The sequence below is a fragment of the Lepus europaeus genome, chromosome 6 (genome assembly GCF_033115175.1).
Source record: "Lepus europaeus isolate LE1 chromosome 6, mLepTim1.pri, whole genome shotgun sequence".
Lineage (NCBI taxonomy): Eukaryota > Metazoa > Chordata > Mammalia > Lagomorpha > Leporidae > Lepus > Lepus europaeus.
In genome coordinates this window covers 122490009-122511150 of record NC_084832.1, presented here as the reverse complement: position 1 = coordinate 122511150, position 21142 = coordinate 122490009, and the positions used below count along the sequence as shown (strand labels likewise).

The following is a 21142-nucleotide window of genomic DNA, read 5'->3' as shown; positions in this document are numbered from 1 at the left end:
GTTTTTGTTTGTTTGTTTGTTTTCCTTTTATGATAGCTTTCGATTTTACAAGATCTTAGCCCTTCCAGCCATTCCGGGACAGAGTGATGCCACTGCTCCCAAGAGTTACCTGGGAAGGGAGCCTGGAGCTCATAATTACATTTGAGGTCATCACTGCTGAAGCGGTCTTCAGCTGGAGGGCCCAAGCTTTAGTCTCTCTCCAGGCATGAATCAGTGAGCTCTGCCAGTAGCACACATCACAAAAAAAGGAGAAATTATTCAAAGGCAGCTATTGAAGAGTACCACCATAATAAACAGCCTGTATAGCTAAAAAGTAGATTGTTTTACCCAACAGATAACACTCATTTACAGCTCTATGGGAAAGAGCAGCTTTTCAGCTAACAAATAATGATCTAGGTATACAAGTCATGGGTTTCTTCTCTTAAAAGAAAAATGTTAAACCAGAGACAAACTAAACAGCATCCGTGTAGCAATGAAATCTTAGTGCTGAAGCTGTGCAGATTAGGGCTTGTCCTTGGTACATAACAATTTAAAAATAATGTTGGCGGGGCCGGTACTGTGTCTCACTAGGTTAATCCTCCACCTGCAGCGCCATAATCCCATATGGGCGCCGGGTTCTAGTCCCAGTTGCTCCTCTTCCAGTCCAGCTCTCTGCTGTGGCCTGGGAGGGCAGTGGAGGATGGCCCAAGTGCTTGGGCCCCTGGAGACCAGGAAGAAGCACCTGGCTCCTGGCTTCAGATCGGCGCAGCGCTAGCTGTGGTGGCCATTTGGGGGGTGAACCAACGGAAGGAAGACCTTTCTCTGTCTCTCTCTCTGTGTCTATATAACTCTACCTGTCCAAAAAAAAAAAAAAAAAAGTTTGAACATTCCCAACGTGTTAGTTGCACATATAAAGTGGTTAGGTGCATATTGAAGTATTAAAGAATTGGTAATGAGACACAATTCAAACAAGAACCCTAGGCATCCTTACATTCCAGTTGACACGCTTAGCTGCTATAGGGAAGACAGCTGTAAGCTCGCTTCCATTTGGCTCTTTGGAAAAAGCTTAATTTCAGTTTAACCTTTCTAGCTAGAACAATACCTCAACAGGGAAATTCTCCTGTTTTTCCTAGCTTCTGTGGTCTAAATGCCCTTTCAGTTTTTGTTTTGTTTTGTTTTGTTTTTGCAGTTTTCAAGGTTTTATTTAAACACAAATAAAATGCGCACCCGAGCCGCCTACTCATTTTCTTCACTGCACAGCCTGGCGTTGGGGTTGGTGACCCTGATGGCCAGCTGGGCCGCTCTCTCCACAATGGCTTTGCGGTTCTTGGAGGAGACGTGAGCAATCTCTGCACAGTAGGATTTGTTGCACATCAGCAGCACCTCCAGCTCCTTGACTTTGTGGACCAGGAACTTCCGGAAGGTTTTTTTTTTTTTTTTTTTTTAGTAAGCTGGATATATTCCTGATAAAATCTACCTCGGGATAAAGGATCTAAATGTTGAGAGTTTTACCATGTGAGGGTTTTGAGTTGGTGCAGAGTTCTTATTTAATGTTTCAGTTAATGCATCCTTCCACGGGGGGAGAACAACTTGATCTCTTCTCACCACCCTGTTTCCCTAGTCTGCTTTTACCTTCTTGCCTTCAGTCCTGCTAAGCCTCCTAACTGGTCTCTGGAGTTTCACTTCTACCTGCCACAGTGTTCTCAGATGCTAGGGTGATATTTTTAAACAAAGTGAGGTCAAGTCCCTTCTCTGTTTAAAATTCTCCAGTTACTCCCCCATGATACCTGATGTACAATGGAAAGTTCTCGCGGTGGCCTGCAAGGCTTGAGTCATCTGGCTTCTGTTGCTCTTTGACCTAGTCTTGCATCCATGATGTGGGCAGGCACACCGCTGGCCTCCCTGCCAGTCTCTCCAGGTCCGCTCTCGTCTGCCATCCATGATGTGGGTGGGGCAGGCACACCGCTGGCCTCCCTGCCAGTCTCTCCAGGTCCGCTCACGTCTGCCATCCATGATGTGGGTGGGGCAGGCACACCGCTGGCCTCCCTGCCAGTCTCTCCAGGTCCGCTCTCGTCTGCCATCCATGATGTGGGCAGGCACACTGCTGGCCTCCCTGCCAGTCTCTCCAGGTCCGCTCACATCTGCCGGGGGCTTCTTTGCTTATTGTTTCCCTGCCTGAAATCCTCTTTCCTGAGGTGATCTCACACGTACAGACTGCTTGGATTTGAGTCTCCTGGTTGTCTGACCTTGGGCGAGTGAGCCTTTTTTGCCTTGCTTTCTGTATCTGTAAAGTGAGAATAATGACAGCACCTACTTGGCAGGGTGCTTCGGTGATGAAGGGAGTGAATGTGTGTAGAGTTGTCAGAGCAGCACCTGTCTTAGAGTCAGCACCATGTAAGTTCTAACTGTGATGGTGACTTATTTCAGCAGGTCTCCACTGAGACGTCACCTGCTCCGAGGTGGAATGAGTAGTGGTAGAATCATCAGAAGGCATGCACAAGCTTCCGGGCTCTCTGCGTCCGTGGAGACGGTCTCTGTGGTATGCAGACAGCCCACCCTCCACACGAAGCAAATACTCCCCTGGAGAGTCACGGGGACCCTTCATCTTAGCTGCCAGGCTGTCAGGTGCCCCGTCCCTTTCCCCAGTTTGTCTCTGATCAGACCCCCTGCTGCCCTGGTCCGTTCAGTCTCAACTCCAGCCCTGGTCCGTTCAGTCTCAACTCCAGCCCAGGTCTGTTCAGTCTCAACTCCAGCCCTGGTCCGTTCAGGCCGGGCCGCAGAGGCAGTTCTCACGCCGCTGCACTGCCCCTTCCTGCCTCAGGCTCCGTGTTCGCTATGGATTTCAGTGAGAGTTTTCCACTTCTATTTCCTCCTCTCTGTTCCACACTGGGAGAAATCTACAGACTCTGAAGTTTCTATCACTTGTTACCTCTGTGTGTGTGTGTTGGTTTTTTTGTCTTTCCATTTAGAGAGAAAAGAAACAAATTAAGGGAGCAGAAGAAATTCCTTTTTTCTTGCCATTGTTTAAATTGCTTCCATCAGCAAAATTTCTTTTACTTCCGCAGTTATCTGTGAGGGACAGGAAGATCAGTAAATACTGTTGAGACTTGGCCTCATTTTGTAGAGAAGGCCCCTGGACGGAGACAGGCTGTGTGGTGGGAGTGGAGGGTGAGGACAGCCATGCCGTGGGGCCCAGGAGTAGAAAAGTTTGGTCAGGGTCTGTGGTGTGAGGAGATGTGTATCAGCCTCACTTAGCCTGACAGGAACTGCCCGCTTCACAAAGTTCACAAATCCCTCCCCTCTTGCAGCCCCACAGACAGGCTATAGAAATCTCTACCAGTAGAGGCCAGCGCTATGGCGCAGTGGCTTACCACCCTGGCCTGAAGCGTAGGCATCTCATATGGACACCTGTTCTAGTCCCGGCTGTTCCTCTTCCTGTCCAGCTCTCTGCTGTGGCCCTGGAGGGCAGTGGAGGATGGCCCAAGTCCTTGGGCCTCTGCACCCGCGTGGTAGACCTGGAAGAAGCTCCTGGTTCCTGGTTTTTGATTGGCACAGCTCTGGCCGTTGCGGCCATCTGGGGAGTAAACCATCGGACGGAAAACTTCTCTCTCTCTCTGCCTTTCCTCTCTCTGTGTAACTCTGACTTTCAAATAAATAAATAAATCTTTAAAAAAAAAAATCTCTACCAGTGACTTTGGAGTTGGAATATGGTCTCTATGCAGTACCAATTGAGAAGCAGCATGGAGCCCCCAAAAGGCCAGATCCACTGTTGCCGACATAGCAAGGAGAGAGCTGTTGTTGATTCTCATGTCCTCTACAAACTTAGTAGCAGGTTCTTTTTACTGTGACATTTTTCAAATACTTGATGGAGCTCAGGAAAATTTTGGAGCTCGTGCTTTTCATGTACATGTTAGTATGCTAAACAGTTATTCATGGTTTTTTTTTTAATTTATACATTATCTCTTTTTTTATGTATTTATTTACATGAGAGGCAGAGTTGCAGAGAGAAAGAGAGGCCTTTCATCAGCTGGTTCATTCTCCAAATGGCTGCAATGGCCGGAGCCAAGCTGATCCAAAGCCAGGAGCCAGGAGCTTCTTTCAGGTCTCCAACATCAAACACTTGAGCCACTTTCTGTTACTTTCTCAGGCTCATTAGCATGGAGCAGGCGGGATTCAAACCAGCGCCCATATGGGATGCTGGTACCACAGGCAGATACTTAACCCACTAAGACACAGCACTGGCCCCTACATTAGCTTTTTAAATGTGTGTGCTCTGAAGTAAACTTTGAAATTAAATTTTATCTGATTATGAGTCACATTATAGCTTTCTTTGATGCATTATTATATGCACTACTTTTGTTGGAAATTATCTGAGTTATTTAAACCATCGTTAATTGGGCTTTGGTAATCTGGAGGCAAGGATAAAATAATTGAGCAACTAAATCAGTTAAAATGATTTTTACTTATATACAATTCACAGCACAACTAGTTAGTGTAAATTGAGTTGGGAGAACTTTTGTATTCATGTTTCATTTCTCTCTGACAAGACCCAAAGCTAAGACTCTGTGGAGCAGTGGGAACTACTGGTAAGTAATCCTAGTGATAACCTCAGTGTAGATCAGAGTTCGCACGTTAACCCAGGCAAACACAGGCTTGAGCTAGGAGTTGAGCAGAGTTGGCAGACTTGTTAATGGGTTAATTTCCATACTTGGTGTCTCATTTTTGTGAGAGTGATTTTCAGTGAGGACTGTGAGGTTCATGCTTGCTTCTCTAAATGGGGGGTATTTGGGGCCATGGAAAACAACTCTTCTATTCTAATGAGTAATTGTGGAGGGATTGTGGAGGGAAATGAGTATTTCTTGCGGATGAGAAGGAGAAAGACTATCTGGTACATATTTTATGAATGAGGCCTGCCTCTGGAATTCATTCCCGCTGGTCCCAGCTATAACAGTTGTTTGCCTTGCTGAAGTGTGCAGTGGCCTGCTTCACATCCCTGAGGGAGGGTGCTGGCTTGTGCCTGCTGCGGCACCCTTGTCCAGATCCTTGGCACAGTGGGTGCACGGTTGTTCAGAGATCTGTTCTGAGTCATCTGCCTATGACAGTGAGTGTCAGATTGTACTGGCTGTCCCTAGGGATCCAAGTAACTTCCTCATCCATTTCAATCAGTTCCTTTATTCCTCCAGTTTGGGAGGTTACAGACACCTTCTCCAGCCCTTTGCTTCTGTTGTTGCTTTTCTGGAGAGAGAGCCTGAAAAGTTTCTACAAGTCTTGTTCGGGATGTAGACTTTTTTTTTTTTAACTTTTATTTAATGAATATAAATTTCCAGTGTACAGCTTATGGATTACAATGGCTTTCCCCTCCCATAACTTCCCTCCCACCCGCAACCCTCCCCTCTCCCGTTCCCTCTCCCCTTCCATTTGCATCAAGATTCATTTTCGATTCTCTTTATATACAGAAGATCAATTTAGTATAAAGATTTCAACAGTTTGCACCCACATAGAAACACAAAGTGAAACATACTGTTTGAGTACTAGTTATAGCATTAAATCACAATGTACAGCACATTAAGGACAGAGATCCCACATGAGGAGCAAGTGCACAGTGGCTCTTGTTGTTGACCCAACAAATTGACACTCTAGTTTATGGCGCCAGTAACCATCCTAGGCTGTCGTCATGAGTTGCCAAGGCTATGGAAGCCTTCCAAGTTTGTCGACTCTGATCATATTTAGAGAAGGTCATAAAAGACCTTAAGGTCATAAAAGACTCTTAAGTTGTCTTAGAGTAGAAGCTTTGTCTTTGCTGTTGTCCTGGGATCATTCAGGCCTTGGGGTATGGATAGGAAGATTTTCTGACATTGACACATTAGTTTTTTTTTTTTTTTTTTTTCTTTTTCGTGACACAGACATACAGTTTTCATCCCCTAGTTCACTCCCCAAATGCCCGCAGTGGCTTAGGGTCCAGAGCTGACAGCCAGGAACTCAGTATGGATCTCCCACGTGCAGGGCAGGTTCCATGCTGCTTGAGTCCAGGACCCACAGCCAGTACTTGAACCCCTGTACTCCAGTGTAGGATGCAGGAATCCTAACCAACATCTTAACTACTAGGCCAGATGCTTGCTCCTGTATCCTACTCTGTAAGACCTGACATCTCTTTAGAGATTTGTAAAAGCGTAGACATTTTAAGAATTTTCAGCACCCCTCGGAGCTGCTAACTTAAAGTCCTCTCATGTGCATTCATGACTGGCTGTATCCTCAGAGTACTAAACATCCCTCCAAGAGTCCACCCCCCATGGTTAGTAATGCTTAAGATAGTTGATTAAATGAGACCTTGGTACAGAGCAAGTTTCATCCTAGGTTTGCCTGACTGATTTATAAAAGGTTGATTATTTTTAAGTTTGGATATAAGCTTGTCTTTACTTTAGATATTGGAATTTTTTATTTTTTACTTATTTTTTTTAAAGTTTTATTTATTTTATTTGAAAGTCACAGTTACACAGAGAGAGGAGAGGCGGGGAGGGGGGGGGGAGTATTCCATCCACTGGTTCACTCCCCAGATGGCTGCAATGGCCAGAGATGCGCCAATCTGAAGCCAGGAGCCAGGAGCTTCTTCCAGGTGTCTCACGTGAATGCAGGGGCCCAAGGACTTGGACCATCTTGTACTGCTTTCCCAGGCCATAGCAGGGAGCTGGATCGGAAGTGGTGCAGCCAGGTCTCAAACTGGGATGCCAGCACCGAAGGTAGCAGCTTTTACCCACTACGCCACAGCGCCAGCCCCAGATACTGGAAATTTTAAAAAATATATTTGTTATTCTAGAGCACTTTCAGCTTTACAAACTTTGAGAAGATAATAGAGGTTTCTTTTTTTTTTTTTTAAGATTTATTTATTTATTTGAAAGAGTTACACAGAGAGAGAGGAGAGGCAGGGGTGGGGAGGTGCTCTTCCATCTGCTGGTTCACTCCCCAGTTGGCTGCAACGGCCAGAGTTGTGCCGATCCAAAGCCAGGAGCCAAGAGCTTCCTCTGGGTCTCCCAGGCAAGTGCAGGGGCACTAGGACTTGGGCCATCTTTTCTGCTTTCCCAGGCCATAGCAGAGAGCTGGGTTGGAAGTGGAGCAGCTGGGACTGGAACTGGGGCCCATATGAGATGCCAGCACCGCAGGCAGCAGCTTTTTACCCACTATGCCACAGCACTGGCCCTGAGTTTTTCTTACTTTTTTTTTTTTTTTTAATTTTTATTTTTGACAGGCAGAGTTAGTGAGAGAGAGAGACAGAGAATGGTCTTCCTTCCGTTGGTTCACTCCCAAATGGCTGCTACGGCCGGTACGCTGCGCCAATCTGAAGCCAGGAGCCAGGTGCTTCTTCCTGGTTTCCCATGCAGGTGCAGGGCCCAAGCACTTGGGCCATCCTCCACTGCCTTCCTGAGCCACAGCAGAGAGCTGGACTGGAAGAGGAGCAACTGGGACAGAATCCGGTGCCCCAGCTGGGACTAGAACCCCGGGTGCTGGCGCCGCAGGCGGAGGATTAGCCTAGGGAGCCATGGTGCCGGCCAAGTTTTTCTTATTGTTAACATCTGACAGTAGTATGGTGCATGAAGCTTATATACTGATCAGAGTTCCATAGTTTTTACTTGATGTCCCTTTTCTGTTAGAGGATCCATCTAGTCTACCTTGTTATATTCATTGCAACATCTACTAGGCTCCTCTTGGCTATTGGCAGCTTCTAGGGCTTTCATTGTTTCTGACAGTTTTGATGAGTATTTATCAGGTATTTGATAGACTGTTCCTCTTGGAATTTGTCTGATGTTCTCATGATGAGACTGAGGTTAGGGGATTATGAGGTAAAATTGTGTTTAATCTTGTAAGAACCTGCCCAACTGCCATTTTGCAGTCTCACCAGCAGTGAATGAGAGTTTCTGTCACTTCACATTCTCGTCAGCGTTTGGTGTAGTCAGTTTGTTGGACACGAGCCACTGTGAGAGGTGTGCAGTGGTTGGGACGTGATTTTAAAAGCTGTCTTTCATAGTCTTACTGTCATACTTTATTACATCTGACTATACAAGTATTACTTCCTCTTGATATTTATTACTCTGGAAATTAATGTTGAAAGAATATGTGTGCTTTTTCTCATACAGATAACTTTATAGATGTTTAAGTGACATTTTGTTAACATTGCCAATTCTTTGTGCTTTCTTACTACTAATAGCTTATAAGCTGTATTCCATTGGTGTTAAGCTATACTCTGTTGATATTAATGTCTCACGTTAAATTGCTTTTGTTTAATCTTTTGTCCTCATTTTCCATTCTTCAGAGTCATTTTTGCTTTTTGGTTTGATTTTATTTCTTTGTTCATAAAGCTTTTTTGTTTCTGTTACATCATGTAGTTTTGTACCAATGGCTAGAAGCCGATCGTCATGGCAAGAGCCAAGATGCTGCAAATGCGACTTCAGGTAAAAGTTAAAAAAAGAAGAAGAAGAAGGGGATTGGGTGTTAGAAATGTTTATCTTAATTTACCCCAAGCTCATTAGAATAAATATGTCTTTATTCAGTTTTGCTTGAACATCCTGAGTAGGTATTATTTTGTATTTCTGTTCTCTCATCTTCATCTTAATTTTCATAAAGACCTCATTTGCTTCCAGCCTTGAAAAAAGTATCACCACTCTTCAAGCTCTCTTGGCAGATACTCCTATTTCCTTAGGAAGAAAGGCTTAATTGTGGCTTAAATTTAGTAGGGTACTTGGCAGTCTTACTTGGAATTAAATCTATATGTAGCTATAGCATGGGTATTAATAGTTTGTGCAAATTTGTAATCCTTGTATTTTTCAGTATATTTAAAAGGTAAATTTTAACTTAAGTAAGAGATGTTCATGTGTAATTTGCATTTCTTAAGAATCCAAGTTTTTGGACTTTGTCATTGTTTTCTGCAGGAGATTCTCAGTTTAAAGGTTTATAAATGTGCGTTCAAGTGAGAAGAGTGGGTTGTTCCCCAGCCCCTAGCCCAAAAACATATTTCTTTGGTTTAGGAATGGTCGCATCCACTCATTTCTAAATGCTTCACAGCAATGTCAGAAGTCCCAGAGTTGATTCTTCCCCTAATTTCCTTCAGAATACTATTTGCCAAGACAGCTTTACACACGTGTGTGGCAGTGGGCATTCCCGGTGTCCCCTTGCTGCAGTGCAATGAGAGCTGGTGGCGGTGGTGTTGGTGACTTTCTTTTTCTTCTGTATTTCTATTTTGTGGGGTTTTTTTGTGAAATTAATTCTGTCTGGAGGTGATTCCCTTCTCTCCCATTGATTGATTCCGCCTGGAGTATGTGTTATTCCTTATTAACAGAACAATTCTATATCGAATGGCACTGTCGTTCTTCTGATTTATCTGCTGTCCAGTTAATAACTTGATATCTGAATGAAAATGATGTTGCTATGTTAACCATACACGGTCAGAACTCATTAAAAGGTAAGTGTTGCGAGGAGTTCTGTCTCTGATGTCTTCTGAATCTTAGTCCTGCAGGTGTTCGCATTTGGCAGTCGTTCATGGTGGTTGTTGACGGTGGAGACGAGGGGTCTGGTATCCTGTAGCTATCTCAGTAGCAGTCAGCAAAAGATGCATTTAGAAACGAGGAGGGAATTTGTGTTTTCATGTTTCTGGTGAAGTGATAAGTAACCTTTTTTTGCTTTTTTGAAGCAATGAATAAACATACTTAGTGTTCACATGAAAACCTAGTAATTGCTTAAAGACATTATTTCCCATGAAATCACCTATTCTGAGCCCTACTCTTTTCTTCAGCCACCTTGATTAGTTAATTTTTGGTGCTTGCACAACCTAGGAACAAGGCACAAAAATTGATAGACTTTGTTTTATGAAGCCTTTTTAATTTTTTTTTATTTTATTTTTTTTATTTGACAGGTAGAGTTAGAGACAGAGAGACAAGTCTTCCTTCTATTGGTTCACTTCCCAAATGACCACCTCGGCTGGTGCTGAGCTGATCTGAAGCCAGGAGCCAGGTGCTTCCTCCTGGTCTCCCATCGGGTGCAAGGGCCCAAGCACCTGGGCCATCCTCCATTGCCCTCCCAGGCCACAGCAAAGAGCTGGACTGGAAGAGGAGCAACCAGGACTAGAACCCAGAGCCCATATGGGATTATGGCACTGCAGGTGGAGGATTAACCAAGTGAGCCACGGCGCCAGCCCCTTTTGAAGCCTTTGATAGTTTCTGTTTCAGAGGTGAAAGTTTTTAGCTATTAGAAGATGAAAGTACAGGGTAGAAAGAAATAGAGATGTAGATGGTTCTTGCCAAGGAGTCCCACGGGGAACAATCATTAGCCAGGATCACAGCTAAGGCAATAGTTTAGTTGCCTCAGTAATGTATTTAAATTATGTGCCCTTATTCCAAAAAAGTGTTTGTGTATTTGTTGCAAGATTTTAGAGTGCGACTTTTCCCTCCTTCTGTGATCTGTTAAGTTTTGCACTCAGAAGTCTTTTAATATCTGTCTTGGCATATTTTTACCCAAAGTAGAGACTGAGTCTACCATGATGTCAAAGTATGACTCATCAGATTGCTTTATCATATTTTTAATTGTGTGTGTAATCAGCATTTCTCTTTAGCTGTAACAGTTAATGTTTTGCCCTTCATTAGAGCCTTAAAAGTAGAGACAGAATGAAATTGCTCTAAGGTTATCTTGCTGCACCAGTAAGATGTTATGCGGAGAACTCAAGATCTACCACTTTAAAATATTTTATGAATCTGAGGTATTTAGGGATAATGGGTCTTTATGGGAATTAATTTGGTCAAAGAGATAAAGAACTTATCTGACACCTATTATTGAATTTTTCTTAAATATAATAAAGTACAGTCTACTTTTCATTATTCCAGAATTTTGACAGGTGATGCATTTGGTTTAATGTGTTTAAGAGGTTAGTGTGTTTCATGTGTTCTGTTATGGTAGACAGCTCATCAGTGACATTTCTAATTTTTTTTTAAAGATTTATTTATTTATTCAAAAGTCAGAGTTAAAAAGAGAGAAGAAAGGCAGAGAGAAAGAGAGGTCTTCCATCTGATGACACACTCTCCAATTGACTGCAACAGCTGGAGCTGTGCTGATCTGAAGCCAGGATCTTCTTTGGGGTCTCTCACATGGGTGCAGGGACCCAAGGACTTTGGGCCATCTTCTTCTGCTTTTCCAGGCCACAGCAGAGAGCTGGATTGGAAGTAGAACAGCCGGGGCTTGAACCGGCACCCATATGGGATGCCGGCACTTCAGGCTAGGGCATTGACCCGCTGCGCCACAGCGCCAGCCCCTCTAATTCTGTTAATTCTGTTGATTAACAGCTTTTGTATGTAGTCACATTTATCAGAGATTTTTGTGGAAACTCAAGCACAGTTGACACCTCTGAGCATGGAACATTGAGTCTTTATATAAAATTTCACGGACACAAGACTGATCAACTCAAGTCAAGATGTTTCTTTAGTGAATTAAGTGTTTTTATATGAAGTGGGTTTTTGTTGTTGTTGTTGTTTAAATATCTATTTATTTATTTGAAAGACAGAGTTATAGACAGGGAGAGGGAGAGGGAGAGAGAGAGATGGATCTTCCATCAGGTGGTTCACTTCCAAAATGGCTGAAATGGCTGGAGTTGGGCTGATCCAAAGCCAGGAGCTTCTTCTGGGTCTCCCATGCTGGTGCAGGGGCCCAAGCACTTGGGCCATCTTTTGCTGCTTTCCTAGGCATATTAGCAGAGAGCTGGATCAGAAGTGGACCAACTGGAACTTGAACCAGCACCCATATGGGATGCTGGTACTGCAGGCAGCAGCTTTACCTTCTATGCTACAGCACCAGCTCTTCCATATGAAGTTTTTTAAATTGCTGGATAATTAAAGGAGGACAGTAATTAAGTTACAGTGATGATTATATTAGCATAGCTTGATTTTTTTTGGTGTCAGCTAGGATTTTAAAATCAGACTGTGAAGTTGTGTGTGTTTTTTTTTTTTTTTTAAAGATTTATTTACTTGAAAGAGTTAAAGGGAGGTAGAGGCACAGAGGGAGAGAGAGGGAAAGAGGGAAAACTCTTTCACCTGCTGGTTCACTCTCCAGATGACTGCAACGGCCAGAGCTGGGCCAGTCCAAAGCCAGGAGCCAGAACCTTCTTCTGGGTCTCCCACACGGGTACAGAGGCCCAAGCACTTGGGCCATCTTCCACTGCTTTCCCAGGCCATAGTGGAGAATTAGATTGGAAGTGGAGCATCTGGGACTCGAACTGGCACCCATATGGGATGCCGGCACTGCAGGCGACGGCTTTATCATCTATACCACAACACCAGCCCTGTGACTCTGAAATTCTAAATGCAGACCTCCTGTGAACAGTTTCTAGTTGTCCACTGGAGATTTTACAGCTCAGACTGTTAGAGGTGGAAACTAATTTCAGCATTATCAGTAAATGTATCTATCAGAGGAGTGTAACACTATGGCATGTTTTTGAAAAAGAGATATAGATGTTAACAAATTATTATTTGTTATAGGTGAAAACTTTGACCAAAGTCCTTTGAGAAGAACATTCAAATCCAAAGTTCTGGCCCACTATCCTCAGAACATAGAGTGGAACCCTTTTGATCAAGATGCAGTCAACATGGTATGTATTTTTCTTTTCCCTCTCCATTCCCTTTTTAGCCTTCTTTTTATTTTATTGATGAAGTTAGATGATAGACTATATGTTGAATGTCTCCATTATTTCACTTAACGTAACCTTTAAATAATTCTGTAAGAAATGGAATACCATCCACATTTTACAGACGTGGAAAGGGAAACTCAGAGAAGTTTTTTGCTCAAGGTTCCAACAGCTATTAGATCCATACCATGAACCATAAAGACCATTTACTTTCTTACTGTTAAGCTGTATTGTGGGCTGGTTCATCCCTCAAATGCCTGCAACAGTCAGAGCTGGGCCAAACCGAAACTTGTGTCTCCCAGACGGTGGCAGGGACTCAAGTACCTGAGCTGTCATCTGTTGCCTCCCAGGCACGTTAGCAGGAAGCTGCATTGGAAACATCGTCAGAACTTGATTGCAGGCCCTCCAGTGTGAGATGCAGGTGTTCAAAGTAGCATTTTAACCTGCTGCCCCCCCCCCCCGTTTTCATATTTTAAAGAATATTATGGGGTGGCTTGCAATTCATCATTTTCATAGACAGCATAAAGATGAAAAGAACTTATTAAATGCATTCTTTAGACATTAATAGGAATTTGGTAATAAGGAATCTGGATCAGTGCAGTAAATTACCAGTGGTGAAAGTCTCCTTTAGAGATTCTTAGAAATAAAGGAGATCATACTTTTCATATAATTTGCAAATGATTCTTCTTAGAAGCTGGATAACATTTTGGACCTTCATCAACTCTGATTATATAACTCGGGGCAGCAAACCCAACACATAAGAAATCAAGCATGATAGGCACACAGATAAATTAATGGTGGACTGAGCCATGGCAATAGGTGTGGTTCTTTTTGAGTTACTTAAAGGTAGAATCAAGACACAAAAGACTGCATTATGACCGGATATTCTGTAGGAAGAAATCTGTCTTTGTGGATGCTGCGAAATATTTCATGTATGTTATTGAGGCTGTGTTTCCATGTACCCAGTGAGAATTCTTAGTCGTGTTTCAGAGCCTGAGTAACCTATCCAGAACTTTACAATGAAGTTTAGAGGCTGGACCCGGAGCATTCCTAGTCTCTGGCTCTCTCTTCTTCTCACCTGCTGTGCTGTCTCCCCCAAAGGAAAACTGTGTAACTTAGTTTGGATCTGCGCCAGAAGAGATAGAAGTCACACTGGGCCCGCCATAGTATTTCTTTTTTTATTATTATTAGGTTTTTTTTTTTTTTTTTTTGACAGGCAGAGTGGGCAGTGAGAGAGAGAGAGAGAGAGAGAAAGGTCTTCCTTTTTCCATTGGTTCATCCCCCCAATGGCCACTGCGGCTGGTGTACCGTGGTGATCCGAAGCCCGGAGCCAGGTGCTTCCTCCTGGTCTCCCATGCGGGTGCAGGGCCCAAGCACTTGGGCCATCCTCCACTGCACTCCTGGGCCACAGCAGAGAAAGCTGGACTGGAAGAGGAGCAACCAGGACAGAATCTAGCACCCCGACCGGGACTGGAACCCGGTGTGCCAGTGCCGAAAGCGGAGGATTAGCCTAGTGAGCTGGCCCTCCATAGTATTTCTGTAAATTCCTTCCAGCTGGGCTTGCTCTAGGGAAGGGCCAGCATGGTGCATTTTGTAGGGACAAATGCTCAAGAACTTGGTACTTCAACTTTGATTCTTTATGGAGAACAATGTGGTTATGTTCCTAAGTTGTTAGCCAATACTGAAATAACCAGAGATGCCGTTTTGCTAGGAGTTGATCCTGTGGATTGCTAGCATCACCCCTGGTGAAGACAGTCCTGTAGATAATGGGCGAAACACAACTGTTTGTTGTCGTTATGAGAGTAAGAGGAGCCCAAACAAGCTTCTGACTGAAAGAGTCAAGAAACAGCAGTGACAGAAATAGAGTGTCTAGCTGGCGCCGTGGCTTAACAGGCTAATCCTCCACCTTGCTGCGCCGGCACACCGGGTTCTAGTCCCGGTTGGGATGCCGGATTCTATCCCGGTTTCCCCTCTTCCAGGCCAGCTCTCTGCTATGGCCCAGGAAGGCAGTGGAGGATGGCCCAGGTCCTTGGGCCCTGCACCCGCATGGGAGATCAGGAGAAGCATCTGGCTCCTGGCTTTGGATCAGCGCGATGCGCCGGCCACAGCGGCCACACTAGAAGTATTTTCTTTATTTTAGTGAATTAATGTTGAGAAAGAATTAAAAGTGAGATTTCCATGCTAGCTTTTCCCTTTTTCTGCAAAATATTGATCTTTAAAGCAGTTATCAGCCTCCTTGATCTGTCTTTGATATTTTCTTTACTTCTTGCCTCCAGGGGTATCTTATTTTAGCAGGCTCAGGTTTTCCTCTGAGGCACCCATGTTGTGGCGCAAAGGGTTAATCTGCTTGCAGAGCCGGCATCCCATTTCAGCAACTGTTCTAGTCCTGGCTACTTCACTTCCCTTTCTGCTCCCTGCTAATGAGCCTGGTAAAAGCAACAGAACATCCAAGCACTTGTGGGAGAGCAGCAGAAATTGACCCAGGTATTTTGGCCCCAACCATCTATTTGCCTGGCCTAGCCCCAGCCATTGCTACCATTTGGGGAGTGAGCCAGTGTTGAAGGATCTCTCTCGCACTCTCTCTCTCTGTCTCTGTCTCTCTTTCTCCCTCTCTCTATAACTCTGCCTTTGAAAATACATACATAAATGAATCTTTTAAGAAAAAAAGTTTGTCGCTGAAGAATAAACACAAAAACTTACAGTTTGATGGTTAAATACTATACAGCATTTTGGTTTTTGCTATACATCTAGAAGGATTTGCTGGCACTCCTTGAAAAGCATCCCGTTAAACTATTTTTCATTTAGGTTATAGGTTTACTACCCTTAATTTCTTCTTTGATTTATTACTAACTGTATTTGTATGAAACTATGATTTATTCCCACCAAGAAGTACAAAGCTTTGTCTTGCTTTTAGCAAAGTCCCACTCCAAGTCATCACCTTTTGTGTTATCAGTCATTCCTCCAACAGTCACAGTGATGGTTTGAATAGAGGTCATTAGTTTTACACATAAATTAAGTACACAGAACAGTGAACTTTGTTAAAAATTCCATTTGTATATGTGCAGTGTAAGTATAATATAGAAAATATAAATGACAGGTGAAATTATTTCTGAATTCTTTTTTATGTCATGGTTGCTAATTCAGAGATTTTTATGAAAAAAAAAAAAAGAAGAAATTATTAAACAATCATGTACCCACTACCCAGAACTAACGTATGTCAGCACTGACATGTTCACATCAGATCTGTACCTTTCATCCTGAGTGACACCCAGCACTGTAGACAGAGCTGAACTTCCCCACTCCAGGGTGGCCATCGTATTTGGGGCATCTGTGACTGTGCATATCATGTTCTAGTCGATAGCTGTTATCTGTGAGAATGTATTGTACTTAGTTCTGCTTTTCTTTAAAAAAAAAGAAAATTAGACATACAAGCAGAGGGAGAAGGCTCCCATCTACTGGTTCACTCCCCAAATGCCTGCCATACGTGGAGCAGGGCCCAAGCCAAAACTGGGAACCAAGATCTCAGTCTTGGTCTCCCACATGGGTGGCAGGAACCCACTTACTTAAGCCTTCACCACTACCTCCCAAGATCTGCATTAGCTGGACAGAGGTAGGTATCAAACCCAGGCACTTGGATATGGTTCACAGGCATTTTAACTGCGAGGCAAATGTGTTACTTGTGTCTGTGAATTTTTTGTGAAGACGTCTGGTCATCACCTTACCTTTTAAGTAAGTTATATGAAATACAAGGATTCTGTTTTGTCTGTCCAAAATGGAACATATATACAAAAAAAAAAAACAAAAAAAAACAATCCGGTAAATGTTATTCAGGAAATTGAAAGAGTAGTAACTGACCAGCTGGCATTGTGGTGCAGCAGGTGAAGCCACCACCTGCAGTGCCGGCATTCCATGTGAGCGCTTATTCAAGTCCCAGCTGCTTCACTTCTAATCCATCTCCTTGCTAATGTGTCTGGGAAAGCAATGGAAGATGGCCCAAGTACTTGCTTTGAGTTCCTGGCTCCTGACTTCATCCTGGCCCAGACCTGGCCTTCAGACCACTTGAGGAATGAACCAGTGGATGGAAGCTCTCTCTCTCTGTCTCACTCTCTTGCTCTCTCTCTAACTCTGCCTTTCAAATAAATAACTCTTTTTTTAAAAGTAGTACCTGAACTTTGAAAGTTCTTTGTGACCTACAAAATCCTAATTTTACAGTTTGCTGTTTACTTTGAGCACAAAGAAGGATAGAATGGAGTGATGAGCAGAGTGAAGGGTGAAAGGTTGGTTATTCAGGTGCCCATCTTAAAAGATTCAGAAGAAAAAGGGCTGTGAAATGCGCAACTCTGAATTGCATTCTAAGCTTGACATCAGAGTGAACGTAAGCCCTCATTTGATCCATGTTGTGGTTCATGTCTGACAGTGTAATCAGGGATGGGATGTGATCCAGCTGTGTCTCGGGGACCCACTTATCTCCTTCACATGGCCACTGGCATATTTCACTGGCATCTCAAGTTGAACATCGCTTGATTCATGATCCTTTCCCATGTCTTCTCAGTAACTGGTGCAGCCGTCCACCTAGTTGCCTCAGCCAGGAATCTGTAGTCGTCTTCTCTGTCCACAAACCCGCCTTTGTGTAAAGCACCTAGATTTCATACCTGGACTCCTTACTCACTGCCCAGCTGGCCTTGTCCTGCAGGTTCCATTCGCCCTGCTCTCCTGCTTATGCTGTTGTTTCTCTTTGGAAGGTTCTTCTACTGCACACAGTGAATTCCTATTTATCCTGCGGATTTCACTTCAAACATGGCTTCCTCAGAGAAGTGCTCCCTGCCCGCCTCCTCCCACCGCCTTGTACCTTTTGTAGCACCTATCCCAGTTGCAATTAAATCATTTTATAGCTGGCGATCAGCTCTGTACCTCCTGCTGTCATGTCAGCACTGTGAGGACACAACAGTTTCTCTCACTTCTTGCTGTAACCCTGCCTTTGCACATGGCAGATGCTCGGGTTGTTAAATAGTTGAAGGAATACTTACCGGCTTACAATACACTTCCTTTCCCGGACCTTCTCTTTTCAGGGTCTGCATCCAGTGCAAACCCATCCCTTACGTCAGAGCAACCAGCTGGGCACTCCCTCCTCTCTCCCTGTAACATCTGGAGCACGTGCCATGGCAACACCAAACCCATCATTTGGAGACCGTGGTGGTTTATAGGTCTGTCTTTCCTGCCAGACTGTGGGCTCCGTAAAGGAAGGGATTACTCTGTGCTCTGAGTCAGCCAGATCTAATGAAGGAAGGCAGGCAGGCAAGTGACCAGCCCTTGAGTTTTCTGAGGGATTTTTCTTTTATTTGTGTAATGAGAAATAATGGGAGCCTTATAAAACAATAGAATATGGAAAAAGGGTTGCTAAAATCCTAGCTGCACTACCTGAAAGGGAGATTCAGACTTGCAGAAATACAGAGGGCTTCCTGAGCTTGCCTTGGTCACCAGCAGCTGCTCCAGTTTTTGTTTTGTTGAGTTGTGGGAGGGTGGGATGAGGAATGGATATTGTTAGTTAGTACCAATATTGTAGAATAACATGAGATTGTTGAAAACTGTGGTAAACAAATCTTGATTTGTAACTTGGGCTTTCTGAGACATAAGGTACGTTTTAGTTTAACTGTTCATCTAGTAAGGTAGGCACTTGGCCTAGAAGTTAAAACGCTGCTTGGGATGCCTGCGTTCGGTATCAGAGTAGGTTCAAGTCCTGGCTGTATTCCCCGTTGCAGCTTCCTACTAATGTGCATCCTGCGAAGAGTGATAATCAGTGATAACGTGTTGAGTCCCTGCCACCCACATGGGGGACCGGAATTGAGTTTCCAGTTCCTCACTTGGGATTGGCTTAGCCCTGGCTGTTGTGGGCATTTTGGGAGTGAACCAGCAGATGGGAGATACTCTTTCTCTGTCTTTCTCTTCCTTTCAAGTAAGTAAAAATTGTATTAAAAAATTGAAAAAGCGGGGGCCAGCGCCGTGACTCACTTGGTTAATCCTCTGCCTGCGGCACCAGCATCCCATATGGGCACTGGGTTCTAGTCCCAGTTGCTCCTCTTCTAGTCCAGCTCTTTCTGCTGTGGCCCAGGAAGGCAGTGAGGATGGACCAAGTGCTTGAGCCCTGCACCCGCATGGGAGACCAGGAGGAAGCACCTGCTCCTGGCTTCAGATCGGTGCAATGCCAGCTGTGGCGTGCATTTGGGGAGTGAACCAACAGAAGGGAGACCTTTCTCTCTATGTCTCTCTCAGTGTCTATAGCTCTACCTGTCAAATTAAAAAAAAAAAAATTGAAACAGGAGTAGCATTTTCTAATTTATGGTTTCCAGATTAGAAATTGAATTCTGACTACTGACTTGTAGGAAGAGCATTTAAGAAACATTCTAGCATCCGCTGTGGGTAGCATGCAGAGCTCATCTTCACTTTTAGAGCACCATGCCTGGCAGAACTCTCCCTGTACTGTTTGAGTGTGTACTCAACAAAACTACAGATCCGGGGCCGTACTTGGCAGCTGTTCAAAACCAGTTTGAATTTTGACTTCTTGTCATTTATGATGCCGAAGAGCCTATCTATTAAATTGAGTTTTATGTTGATTTTGAAGGTCATTGTGTTTCTGTATCGCCTACTTGATGAAAAAGAGGACTTCAGGCTGCCTCGAGAGATGAATTATATCTAGTCTTGATTCCAGCTGTTGTTTTTGTTTGTTTTCTTGTTCATTTGTTTATTCATTCAACAAGTATTTGTATGTCATGCCATCATGCCCTGTGATAAACAAGTTTGAGTTTAGCCTGGAGCAAGAGTGATTCAGATCATCCTTTCTTTCTTCAGTCTTTGTTAACTAATATAAATGTATCAAACAAATTTCAGTCATATGATCAGCAGGGGAATTCATTGATCTCGTGTTACCTTGAGAGCAGCCTTCATTTGAAGGTAGAATTATGAAAAGACTGTCAGGTAGAGTCTTTTCTTACTCAAGTATTCCCAAGACTAGGCATAGGCACTTGTTTTCCCCTGGCAAATCTTGAGTGTGGATTTTATGTAAGTTTTTTTGTTTTCATTTTATTTGAAAGACAGAGACAGACATACATGCCAGAAAGAAAAAGATCTTTGATCTGCTGATTAACTTCCCAGTTGCTGGTTTACTTCCTAAATGTCTGCAACAGCCAAAGTAGCCAGGTCTCAAACCAGCCACCCTGATGCGAGATGTGGGTATATTGAGCAGCAACTTAACTGCTGAGCCAAATGCCCACACCTAGGCCACTGTCTTAGTAACTTAATTCTTGCTAGCATATATAAGAGAATTAAGTAAATCTACCTGTGAGTTCTTTCCTAGTGTAATTTTCAGTGAAGTGAAATATATCAACATTTCCCCTGGTGGAGTAATGCATTTAATGCTAACCTAAACCTCACTGTATTCTCTTTTTGTCTTTGTTGTCTGTTACCATTTATTTTGGGCCCAAACGGTTGAGTGTTGCAGTTGTGATCCTCTTGAATATGTTAGGTTGTGGAAGTACAGTCCCAACCCTTGAGTAGTTTACCTGTGTACATTGTGCATGTGTATATATTAGTACAGGGCTTCAATTGCTTCCCCATGCAGTAATGACATTTCAGGGACGTGACAGTCGCTTTCTGATGGCGTTTAAAGGATAAGAAGGATGGGGCTGGCACTGTGGTGCAGCGGGTTAAAGCCCTGGCCTGAAGCACCAGCATCCTGCATGGGTGCCAGTTCGAGACCCAGCTGCTGCTCTTCCGATCCAGCTCTCTGCTATGGCCTGGGAGAGCAGTAAAAGATGGCCCAAGTCCTTGGGCCCCTGCACTCATGTGGGAGACCAGAGGAAGCTCCTAGCTCCTGGCTTCAGATCAGCCCAGCTCCAGCTGTTGCAGCCATATGGGGAGTGAACCAGTGGATAGAAGACCTCTCTGTCTGTCTCTACCTCTCTCTGTAACTCTGTCTTTCAAATAAATAAAATAAATCTTTTAAAAAAAATAAAGGATAAGAAGGAGACTGCTTTGTATAGAAAGGTAAAGGCCTGGATAAGATCATGTTTATGTAGACTCGGAGGAAGTGAGGCGATGTTCTGGTTACCTCCTGCTGCTTAACAAACTCTCCCTGTACTGCTTGAAACAGGAGTTGGCATTTTTCTCCATAAACCCCAGATGGGAGATAGTGGAGATGTCAGAACCATCATGGCTGCTCTGCTGCTGTTTTGAAAGCATGCGCAGACAGTGCCCAGGCGGCTGTGTTCCGGCGAGACTTCCTTTACAAATGCTGGCAGCAGATTGAATCTGAATGAGGGCCTTGACTTAAATCAACAAAATCAGTCAGTACTGAGCTTACAAACTGGGTATCTGATGGGTTTTGTCAGGTTGGGCTAAGGACTGAGGTCATCTGTGAGATCTTTTCCTCACAGCTCTTAGTCCTGGGTTGGAACATTCCTGTCTCTGGGGTCTCCCTGTTGGATCTTGCCAGCTTGGCAGCTTCAGGGTTTC

The 21142-nt window shown here is 44.0% G+C and overlaps 1 protein-coding gene across 1 annotated transcript in view; it reads left to right on the top strand.

The window, feature by feature from the left end:
- Positions 1–21142, top strand: part of DENND5B (DENN domain containing 5B) — a 206569-nt gene that overhangs the window by 83215 nt on the left and 102212 nt on the right. Inside the window, exon 2 of the mRNA XM_062195035.1 lies at positions 12489–12598. Coding sequence (XP_062051019.1) covers positions 12489–12598 — 110 coding nt within the window. The remainder of the gene's footprint in view (positions 1–12488; positions 12599–21142) is intronic.